Source organism: Gouania willdenowi, chromosome 16, assembly GCF_900634775.1.
Source record: "Gouania willdenowi chromosome 16, fGouWil2.1, whole genome shotgun sequence".
Lineage (NCBI taxonomy): Eukaryota > Metazoa > Chordata > Actinopteri > Blenniiformes > Gobiesocidae > Gouania > Gouania willdenowi.
Window position 1 is genome coordinate 20974227 of NC_041059.1, and position 12562 is coordinate 20986788.

Sequence of the window (12562 nt, forward strand, 5' to 3'; positions counted from 1 at the left end):
GTGGTACCGAATCATTGACACATACCAATATATAAATGTGACCCATTACTCCGTATGTGCCACGGGGGTGCCAGGGCCCCATTTTCAAAGGACTACTCCTCCGTTAATGCTCATTGAATCGGGCTGTAATTTGACATGGATATTCTGTGAGCGGATGTCAAGAGCCTCTCTGAAACCTTTTTGAAAGGGGGGGATGGGGGCCCACCCGCTTTTCAGGTAATTTCTAAATTTATCGTAACATGCATAGTCGTGTGATATATCGTTTCAAAGGCAATTCAATGTAGATTATGAATTTACGTCACACAATTTGATTTGTTTTACTTGGTGGAACCGAATGATTTGACTGAATTCTTTGGAACACGATACACGCTATCCGGCGCGGAGACGTTCCGCGGGCCCGGCCGTGGAACTTGCTTTGACTGCTTTTTGTGATCAGTACATTTTGAAACCTATCCCAACTTATTGTCCAGGCACTCTGCGTTTAATGGGCAACACACTGTGAGAGTTACTTCTACAACTCTTCACAGAGGGATGAAACATACTGTTTGATCCTCAACCTATTTCATCCAGAGCCAGGAGAAGTTTAACCTCAATAAGTCCAAGTTGCACTGAGTTGGCACCGTTTGTGTGACACAGATTAGAGCGTGCCTCTACTACATGACGAGTGAAGGGTTGATGTGGTATGGCAGTCTGTGAGAGGAATAAGGATTGCACAGTTTCTGTTCCAGACAAACTTGCATTTCATATTGGACTCTGAGAAAACCCATGCAAGCACAGGGTGGGAATGCAAACTCCACTCATGGGTCCACAGAAGGTTCCCAGAACATCAGATCTCACTGGAAAAAGTGCTTTAAAACTTCACAAGCTACAAGTCATGCCATTATTTAAATACTGTTCAAAGCAGGGGTACTCTTAAAAGTGAGGGTGTTCTAAGGGTAGGGCAACTGTCGACTCCCCATTTAGTTTATTAAAATAAATGACTAAAACCATGATAAAGCTGTTATTAAGTCAGTGATAATCAACATGAGGCTCTTTATGTCTTAATTGGAATTATTATTCCCCCAGATAACCTTAAAAGGGGGGCATTTTTAACCCCTATTTACCTTTTTCTTTGGCCATTTTGCAACTTCAATTTGTCCCATTTTTGTCCCTTTTCCAAAAAAATTTACACTTTTTTGTTTTTTTTCAGATTTTAGCTTCCATTTGCCAATAAATATCACTTTTTTTCAAATTTTTGTCAATGTTTCCGAGTTTTTCTTGACACTTTTATCCAATTTTTGTTGATTCTTTAAGCATTTTTTTTTTACCACTTTTCATCCAAATAATCTACATTTTGCCCAATAAATAACACTTGTTTCCTTTTTCCCTACATTTTGCTTCTTTTTGTTTAATATTTTTGCCATTTTTCTCATTTAAGCTACCTTTTGCTATTACATACCACCTGTTTCCTCTTTTTTGTCAATTTTTTTTGCCACTCTTGACTGCTTTTGGCCAATTTTAGTCACTTTTCACACTTTTCCTGCCACTTTTGGACCATTTTACTAATTTTTTGTCACTTACACTTTACTCATCGTTGTTAACTCTTTGTTTACCTTCTTGGAACAGCAGCTTCGTCAACTAGCTGGCTGGGATTGGCTTGATCACCATTCAATCAATCTAACTGGACCAATACGTTTTCAACAATGAATCCCTCTGTAAAAAAATGAGGGCGTTGCATCCCCCGCATCCCCCACGGGTGAGAGGCGCCCGCTTCCAAGTTGTAAAAAGAGTCAAAAAACACTGTGGGAAGTTGGTCTCTGACACATGCAGGTGTTTCCTTAGATTAGATACTGTAATAGATCATGAGGAAGGATGTGTGTGTTTTGCCATGTTGCACTAACATTACAAAGTAGAGAGTCTATCCATTACGAGGTTAGACAATTATAAATATGTGGTACCGGTAATTGAAATTTAAAATTTTGATTAAAGCCACATTTACAAAGAGAAACTACAAAGACAATATGTTGTAATGAAGCTGGCCAACAGGGGACCAGATAACAAAGACATTTCAGATACATGACAAACCACAGCAGAGGAGTAGCTATGATGTAATGCTGGAAAAGCTAAGTGGGAGATAAGTGGAGGAGGTGACAAAAAAAAGGATGAGAAATAAATAGATTGACTGGAAATCTGTTTTTAAATGATCGACGTTCTCTCTCCTCTGTCAGCAGAGTTGGGGGGGGGGCAGGACCAGCCCACAGCCCATTTTATGACCTACAATTCTCCATTGGCCCCATCTCTGCATGCTTTATCTCTCCACCCCCATCTTCCGAGCTTCTAGGCCCTTGGGCAACGTGGGTGGGGTGTAGTGATTTATACCTCTGCGCATGTGTGCTAGTCCTGTATGTGTGGTGATGATGTTATCCCATGGGGCTTCACTTAGGATCCCACAACACAAATTAAGTTATCAATATCAACCCAAGATCATATATTACTGTGTACCTGTATTAGAGGAAAGGTCAACGGTCCAGAACGGACCAGATTATATTTAAAAAATGGACTTTTATCACAAAAACATTTTTTTTCTAATTATTTATGTAAGGTACGTTGGACAGTAAAAATATGTATTCAGATGAAAAGAAACATTCAGTCTCAAGGGCGATTTACAAGAATCAATAAGTGAGGAGAAGTGTGTAGGTTGCAAGATGAATGTAAAAGAAAAAAAGTCACGAGTTTTTGAAGAAACTATCTAATACAGATGCAATAAAAATCAACTCTAACATTAAAACATTTACAAAAAAGAAGTCTAATATCTTCTTAAATGTGTGTAAAATACAAGAGATAAAACATGATTTATGTGTTAAATTAACAAAGTTATTAGTTAAGTAATTTCTTCTTCATTTATTGTTTTAAAACGTTTGGTTTCTAACCGCTTAGAAAATTGTCTGACATTTTCCCCCTGTTTTGCACCAACATGGCCAGCTTTTTGTTGTAATATCTTACATTGCATAACATAAAATAACCATTAAGACTACCTTATCTTGAGAAGAAGATTATAAATTATAAAATGATATCTACTAACAGATAAAAATAATGCCATTAGTTGGAAGATTTGAGACAAAGGTTCATTTGGCTTGAATAATATAGAATTTCCCCATGTAAAATTGACTAATATCCTGCAGGATGCACATCTGCAAAATTTGAAAAACAAGTAGAAGTTACTTTGAGATTCACCCTTAGCCCAGGTCAGGTTCTCTGGGATAGAAAAATACGTACAACAGCCTATGGTTTTCATTCTTTAACCACTGCATGTACTTTATACTATGTAGATTTCTTTTAAATTTAGTTCCCAAGTACAGAACTAAACAATGAATAATCAAAAATAATGTTAATGCAAACTACTGTATTACCAGTACTTACATTTTGAAACTGGAGCATCTCTTAAACTGCACAGTCCCTGAGGCTACAGTGTGAAAGTACAATGTCATGTAATCGCTGCCTGTTTTGAGCCCATAATAAAGAAAAGCCTGTTGTAACACTTTTCTGGTTGTGAGACAAAATTATTGGAATATATTTAAAGCCATTTATTATAGAGGTCGATATATCAGGATGATAGATGGACTTTTTTCAATATCTTTTTTTTTATTTTATTTTTTTTATTTAGCACTTTAGAGTAGCCATTAAAGGAAAAAAGAAAGAACATAAAAAACATCCATGAAAAAAAAAGCAATAACAATAGCATGTGCATGGGAAAGGTAGAAACCAATAGGCTTACAAATAAAAAGCCGATATAATAGGATAAGGATATAATATAATAGTGCCTGATCAAATATCCTTATCCTATTATATCCCTAATAGGATAAAGATTTTTGTTTTACTTGGTTGTGTATGGGTATATTTAGAGTTGATAAGAGTTCTGTTGGTGTATTTAATTTAATTTCTAATACATACATTTATATCACATGAGTGTTTCAATTGTCTTTCATAATAAATGTGCTTTAATCAGCCTCAAATATCGGCTTCCAAATCGGCTTTATCGTATCGGCTGAAATAAAATAAATAAATAAATAAATAAATATCAGTATCAGCATCGGCCTTTGAAAATCCAATATCGGTCGACCTCTAATTTATTAAATAAACTCGTCAAGAATGAAAGAGATACTATCCAATAAAATGTTTTCACTTGTTAATACACTTTAGATTGATTTCTAGAAATAGTAGTAATACGCAACACATTGCAATAATTTATTATTTTCACAAAATTTGATATTTATAGACCTCTCGAACCTGTTCTATTTTAATTTCTGTCAATATTTAAGTCAGTTTAGACGATTTAGCTGAGCATTCAATGTTAACACAGGCTCATAGTCCTAAACTCTGACCAACCAACAATTAAGCTGCAACTAGATGAAACCAAGAGGCCTCAGTCTGCAGTTTGCTGGGTAAACTCCACCCAAACCACAGATGTATAATTTCATGAGCAAAAAAAAACCTTGTTTGTCCCTGTGTGGAAGTCACTTTGCCACATTGTGGAGCTCACTTGTATTCCACTTTCCTTCTATTCTTTCTTCATTGTCTTCATTTCGCTTCTTCTTTGCTCTTTGATATATTTTTTGCACTGACTTTTCCTATTGATTTGTACATTATGATCACGCTGCACGACCTGTTAAAGTGCCTTTCATCACCGATGTGTTTATGTAAGATTTATGCTGGTGTATAGTGGAAAACATCATGTTCTTATCAATTATAACGGTGTGATGTGAAGATGAAGAATCACCACTCAGCGGTTTGGCTCTTAATACAGTCTGCAGTAGCACAATGTATGTCATAGAGTTCACCTGAAATATTGAGTGGTTTTTAAAGGTTTCGATAACTTTTGAGGGGGAAGGAAAAGGTTTTGTAACCTGCCAATTAGGGGTGGGAACCTCTGGGTACCTCGCAATACGATACGCGATACAAAGCTCACGATAACGATATGACAATACTGCGATAATCAATATATTGGTCAGAAATCAATCTACGATAATCTATGACGTAAGAAAAAAAAAAGATTAAGTGAAAAAATACAATTTTTATTTCATATCTCTGAAAGACAATAAATTGAAAAAATGTCCTATGAACAGTGACACTATTTTAGTGCAACATTTCTGTAAATAAGTGTCAACATACCAATATGAATGAATAAGTATCTCCAATAGTGCTTTCTGTAAACAAAAAATAGGGTCTTTCTTACCAGTGACACCAGTATAGTGTAATATTCCAGTAAACAATATATTGGTTCCTACAACAAACAGTGACAACATTTCTGTGCAGACGTACCTGCACATTTTAGTGGAAAAGCAGAAAAGGTTTTGAAAAAAACAACTAAAAATCGATACTCAGCGCGAGCATATCAATAATCGATGGTGCGAGAAAAAAAAATATTGCGATATATCGCCGTATCGAGATATCGTCACACTCCTAGTGCCAATGCAGATTTATAAAACATATGTACTTGTTTATCGCAATGTCTCACTGAACCGGTCAAAAGATTTCACAGAACATTGAAACTGAAAGATTGGTGAATGCTTATCATTATATAACTTTCTGATCTGCACATTGCTATATTTTTTACTTACAGTTTTATCAGTTTTCCCGTAATAACTGCTACCAAATAAAAACATTGGTTATTATAACGTATATACAGTACATGCCACTGCCTCTGAAATATCCTCCTGGTCTAAAAGAGAATCTATTATTCAACAGTACAGAGAAGACACCCCAGCCACACATAAATAGTTGAAAGCCTGTCTGCATTGATAATGAAAGTAAGCACATTTCACACAGTTAATAGTTCACCTTTGCAACAAATCCAAGCTTTAGATCTATATCTAATCCTAAAGGTGTCCTACTTCTTTTGACGAGGGTGGTTATGGCTGAAAATAGGACTCTTATGCACCTTAACGACAGTTATTTCATTTCATTTTAACGTGCATCTGGTTGCTTTTATGCCAATTGAGTTTTAGATTGCGGTTCTGCTTTGTAATGCTCTTGCATCGGGCCAGTGAATGCATTAAAATGACAAACAAAAAACTGTTTCTGTATAGAACATTTCCCCAAAATATCACCGATGTGTTAGCTGTGTTTTGGATTTAGCAGGCGATGTCTTGCCCACGTTTCTCTAATCCTTTTTAAAATCAATACAATGCCCTGCACATTTCCTAGAAAGAATAAAAGCTATTAACGTGTTGGCATTTGGGAACATAAACCACAATTTCTCCACTTCATTTTATTTTTAATCATGGCTGTCCCACAAAGGAATACCACAAATTATAGAGGTTTAAAAACATCATGAGATTCAAAGGTCACAGGGTGTGTCTTAAAATACATAAAATGCATGTTTTTGAGTCATGATGTTTTTTTTGGGGGGGGGCTGCTTTGATCAAACATTTCAATGGAAAACAAAGTTTCTTGGGAATATCAGTGAAATGACACTATTTTTTTTTTTAAATAAATAGAAGTTCAAAGTGTTATTCCGTTTTATTTTAAAGTGACGCATGAAGAGTTAAGCAGCTGATCTTGATCTGAATATATATAATATCCCGTCGCACCAGCTGCAACATTTTGGGGATTGGACTTTATAGTCATGCTATGAGCAACCTGGGAGAATGACTCAGCGCTGAGCTGTGATCTACAGCAACAGTGTGGGACTCAAAGATGGAGCTCCATCTGCTACCTGAAAATAGTCAACGACAGAAAAGCATTGCATAGTTTCAAAGAGCGGTGATGCTGTTGTCTTTTTAAATGGAAAATGACCACAAAAGAGGAGTAAAAATATAAAACGTAAGGAAAGGCTTAGTGTTTGGAAGGGTCAATAAGGCAGTTTAGAGGGAAAAAAATCTGACTATTTGCTGTTAAAGATAGAAAATAAGTTGCTCTCTCGCTATGTAAATAATGTTTTATTGTATATGAACTAAATGGCGAATAAAATGTGAAAAATCACAATATTTTGAGTATAAAAGGGAAATGTATTATTCTACTAATATAAATATAAAAATCTGAGAGACTTTACAAAGGTGTGTTACACTGTAGGCAATATATTGAGATTAAAGATATATTGAGTTTTCTATTTTGGCTATATAGAAAATTACAATATTGCCTATATCGATAGGGCTGGGCAATATGGACCAAAACTCATATATCGATATTTTTTCAGAAAATAGCACTATACAATATAAATCTCAATAATCATATTTCAAACAAAGGTTGACCAGAAAGTCAATTCAGGGTTGAATTTGAATTCAAATGCCAAACAGCTGCACAATATGTGCCACTTTAGTCTTTTTCTCCTCTAACGGACAGCACGTGTGAGTGAGTTCAGTAGTGTGGCTTGTTTAGGGGAAGGTCTGGGTTAGGACGCACACTCAGAAATCCATCTAACTGTGGTTTTTATGTTGTTCTGAGAATTAGTGAAAACAGCGTCTCCGAAAACAAGTATTTTAATACAAAATAAGCTATAAGTAAATAAAATATATATCAATATAGGCGATATTTTCATTTTTTATTTCCCCAAAATACAGAACTTGATATTTGAATCTTGATATATATCGCCCAGCTCTAATATCATATATTTCTTTATAGCTTATTTTGTATTAAAATACTCTTTTTACTTTAGGAGTCACTGCTTTTGCTACTTCTTAGAACATGAAAAGCAAAGTTAGATGGATTTCTGATTGCATCCCAAACCATACCTACCCCTAAACAAGCCACACTACAAAACTCACTCACACGTGCTGTCCTTTAGAGGAGACTAATACTAAAGTGGCACATATTGTGCTGCTGTTTGTTAATAAATGTGCATGTGTGGCATTTTGCATCAGCAAACTTAACCCTGAACAGTTTTTCTGCTCTGACTTAATTTAAAATATCGATATTTATATCATACATCGCCATTTTAGGAAAAAACATGTCTAAATATGAGTTTTGGTTCATATCGTCCAGCCCTAGTTTACTGTGTTCCTTGTAATTCAAACAATGCACAAACGTCATGGTTATGATTTCTTCAATAAGTGCAGTGGATCACACTCAAAACTACTGGTGGACCAATATCGGATTTTCAAAGGCTGATGCAGATAATGGCTGATATCTAACTTTTTTTTAAAGCACATTGATAATAAAAGACAAATGAAACACTCATATGATATAAATGTATATATTAGAAATTAAATTAAATACACCAATAGAACTCTTAACATTTATTGAACTTTAAATATACCCGTACACAACCAAGTTAAACAAAAAGTACAGGACAGGTAAGCCTATTGGCTTCTACCTCTCCCATGGTATTTTTACTCTTTTTTGTTGATGTATATTCATACATCTGAATGGAGGTTTTAATGTTTTATTTTCTTTAATGCCTACTCTAAAGTGCTAAATAAAAAAAATAAGAAATTTTAAAAAAAAGTCCATATATCGGTCGACCTCTACTCAAAACCACCTGAAATTCCAAAAAATACTAAATTATTCATTTAACTTTTATTCACAACATTGACCCCAGGTGATGATTCATAACATTAAGAACTACAAGCTAAAAAGCAGCTGGTGATGCACAGCCATTCAATAGTTCCCATCTGCTTTTTTTTTTTTGGCCAATTTCTCTTAGAAAATGCTTTTCTTTTTTTTCCCATACTCTTGCTTCATGATATTTTCTTATAAAAGTTTCCTGAGAGCATAACCTATTTCCGTAGCCGTCATGAATAGTGTATGAACCGCATTTGCTGCTACATAAACATCCAAGCAGCCAAACTTTAACACGAGCCAACTTTCAAGCCTGATACAACACAGTTATAGGAAAATACATTGGCGGGCATCCAACCGACCATGAGAGAGCATTTGAATACAATTCATTTTGACAACATTCCTTATACCGTCTGACTGGCAGAGGCCATTTCTTTAAGAAAGTATGTGGCTAATAGACTGTTTAACCAGTGTGTGTGTGTGTGTGTGTGCACGCGCTGGCTGCAGTTATGAATTTACAATGACTTATGCAGCAAGTGAATGTATATGCATGTGTACAGTGTGTGGAGATGGGATGGGATGGTGGCAGCAGACCCTGAGGCACCAGGTGTCACAGACACAAACAGCTGAGAGAGAGAAAGACAGCTGCTTCTTCTGCTGTGTATCACAGGTGGTCCTATGCTGGGGGTCATTTACACCATCTAAATGCTGCAGTTGCACTACGCACTAGGGCTGGGCGATACGGACCAAAACTCATCTCAACATTTCTTCTCAAAATGGCCATATATATACGATATAAATCCTGATGATTTTAATTCAATAAAGTGTGACCAGAGAGACAATTCAGGGTTAAATGTGATGACGCAAAATGCCACACGAAAACATTTATAAACAATAATTTAATAAAAAATGTGCCACTTTTGGCTTTTTCTTCTAAAAAGGACAGCACGTGTGAGTGAGTTCTGTAGTGTAGCTTGTTTAGGGGAAGGTCTGCGTTAGAACGCACCCAGTAATCCATCTAACTGAGCTTTTTTTTTATACTGTTCTGAAAAGTAGCAAAAGCAGTGACTCCTAAAACAAGTATTTAAAAACAAACTAAGCTATTATATAAATTAGGAGTGTTGAACAAAAAAAAAATCGATTTGGCGATATATATCGCGATATTACATCGCACGATTCTCGGATCGATTCAAAATGCATCCATATCGAATTTTATTTATTTATTTTTTTTAACCAGGAACGTCTTTTTCACTGCAGGAGACATTGTAACTGCACAAAGAAGTGTTCTGAAATGTTGTCATGTTGACCAGCTTGTGTTTTTTCAATAAAATCTAAAAAGAAAATACTAAATTTCTGCATTTATTTATTGTTCTAGGCATATACCTCAGTTAAGTTGCACTAAAGTCATGTTGCACTAAAGTCAAAGTTAGTTTAAAAGCCACAGGCAGATTGTATGTAATTTTTTTATTTTAAGTTGTCGGCACATGGCATGCTAAAGCCAATGTTTTGAGTGTAAAATAATCCCATAATATATACTTCAAACACAATGTCCTCATGAAGGTGTAGATTAGATGTTTCTTAAGTCATACATTAAAAAAAAAAAAGAAATCGCAATAATCGCCTTCTACTTAAAAATCGGGATATATCGTATCGTGTTGTGACCTATGTATCGGGATACGAATCGTATCGACAGATGCCAGGCAATACACACTCCTAATACTGTATATATACACATATATATGCAATATTGTAATTATCTCCATCGCAAAATAAAAAAAATTTGATACATCTTGAATCTCAATATATTGCCCAGCCCTACTATGTACCCCAAATGGATGTCTAAGAACAAATCTATTAAATGATTTCTGCATATTAGAGGTTTGAACAAGTAGTAGTCATTTCAAACAAACAACTGTTTACACTTCTGGTACAGTTAAAGATATATGATGTAATTACTTGCATACATAAAAAATATTACTATTACACTGGAAATCTAAAAAATAACAATCCCCCTAAGGTATCTGTGTATTCAATGATTTAACACAATCCATACAGTTAGAAAAAAATAAAGAATATACATTTCTTCCAGGTTTAATCTGATATGTCAATTTAAAAAGGAATGTTCCCTGAAATGGATATGACTCCATATCATCCACTGTTATCATATGGCACATCTACTGTATACTTGCAGCTCTTAAATCGGGGTACAGCCTGATTTAGTATTCAGGCCCATCCCTAGAATTTGTTACGATGGTGATAGCATCCTATCAGGATGGCTGTGCGTGCGTAGAGCACAACGTAATGCCCATACATGCGTCCCCTGGCCTCCTCCTGTCATTTGTGCATCATCAGATCTCAGAGACCTGCTTTGAAAGCAGATTTCACACAAAAACAGAAATACAAATCCGCCAATGTTTAAAGCAGGAATGTGGCAGAATACATGGAGTTATAGTTATTGATATAAACCGTCAGAGTCAGGACGCATTGAAATCCTGCAGAGGGCTGCGTGGCCAAATAGTAGCCATCCACTCCTTTATTGCCCAAAAAAAAAATAGGTGACTGTAACATGATTATAATACTAATTTAAAATAGGTGTTTTCACCCAATCATAAAAAATGACAAGCCAGTGGGCCACGAAAAATGAATGCAAACTGTGCGCATCCACCTGGCATGTCCGACCATGTGCAGCCCTTCACTCATTCTTATTCTTATAATAAATCATATCATTGTTGGAGATCTGCTCCACTGACGCTTCCCTCTGAGGCAGACTCGCCCCTTTTCCCTTTACTTACCGGATTTGAAAAACGCCGCTATGTCTGCCGCGTCCTTCGCAGCCTCATCCAGCCCCTCTCCGGTGCTCATGGTGGGCTGGTTTGTGCACAGATAGCGATAGGAATCCTCACAGGGCCAAACGTAACGCAGTGGGAAGTCACTAACGGGGGTGAATCCCGTTCACGGAAGCAGATCCGGTCATATTATCTGTGGTATCTTCCAGAGGCAAAGAAACCGTCTCCTCCATTTTGGCCGAGATGAGGAAAAATCCTGGCGACCGATCGGTGGCGCTCCGGAGCTCTGAGTCGAGGCGAAGCAGGAGGTGGAAAAGGAGGAGGAAAGGGGCGATAATGAGGGGAAGGAGGAGGGCTATTCCGAGTCGAGGGGGTGGGTGAGGGTGGGATATCCTGGGATTCCGTTTCGGGGGGATTTTGGTGCATCGTGCGCCACCCGAAAGTGCGTGTGTGTGCGCCACGGCACACGAGTGGACCCCCCTCACACTCACACACCTCCCCTCGTGACCCTCACCCCTCACTGCGGTGCTGATGCGGGCCGCGTAGGCGTCGTTTCTCACGCACGCCTTGGTTTTGTCATTCGTGCACAGATGTGGCCACAACCATGCTTCATCATCATCATCATCATCATTACCATCATCATCATCCATTCAGCTTCAAAATCTGCATCCTTTAAAACTATTTTATTTATTTATTTATTTATTTTTAAAAACGTGATTTTCAGCACGTCTTATGAAGGCCATCATGGCTCGTGCTGGCATCCATTTGTAATCACGCCTAATCACGTTTCAGCTGCGGAAACAGACGAGGGGCGAAAAGGATGATTTCATTTCTCTTCATCTCCTCCTAGTGATGAAGATGATGCTGGAGTATGAGGTCATTCGCCCCACAAATATAACCCAGTTCTGTTTGACAGCTGCAAACCCCCATCACGGCTCGGTGCTGCTCTCTACCGGTACGTCTCCAACACTGCTATGACGTCATTCTAGTGGGCGATCAACGTGACGTAACCTAGTACGTGACTGCTTGATTTTTTTTCCTAACTTTTTTTTTTCTTTCATCTGTCCCAAAACATTAGAAATTAGATTAGCATGATTATAGATATCATTTTATTTGTATGTGACTGGTAAAATATGACTAGTTTACCAACTTTTACCATATTTAGGAAGAGAAAAAAAATACTATACAAAATTAATCCAGATAAACCATATTTAGCAAATTGTCATATATTCAGTCTTTCATTACCATTATTGAGACAAAAATGTTTTAGTGACTAATTTACAGTAAGTTCTTTTTTATAT

The 12562-nt window shown here is 36.7% G+C and overlaps 1 protein-coding gene across 1 annotated transcript in view; it reads right to left on the minus strand.

Annotated features, from left to right (window-relative positions):
* Positions 1 to 11759, minus strand: part of triob (trio Rho guanine nucleotide exchange factor b) — a 123269-nt gene extending 111510 nt beyond the window's left edge. The window contains 1 exon segment of the mRNA XM_028470258.1: positions 11268 to 11759. Within this exon segment, the coding sequence (XP_028326059.1) occupies positions 11268 to 11337 (70 nt within the window). The 5' untranslated portion in view covers positions 11338 to 11759.
* Between the last annotated feature and the right edge of the window lie 803 nt (positions 11760 to 12562).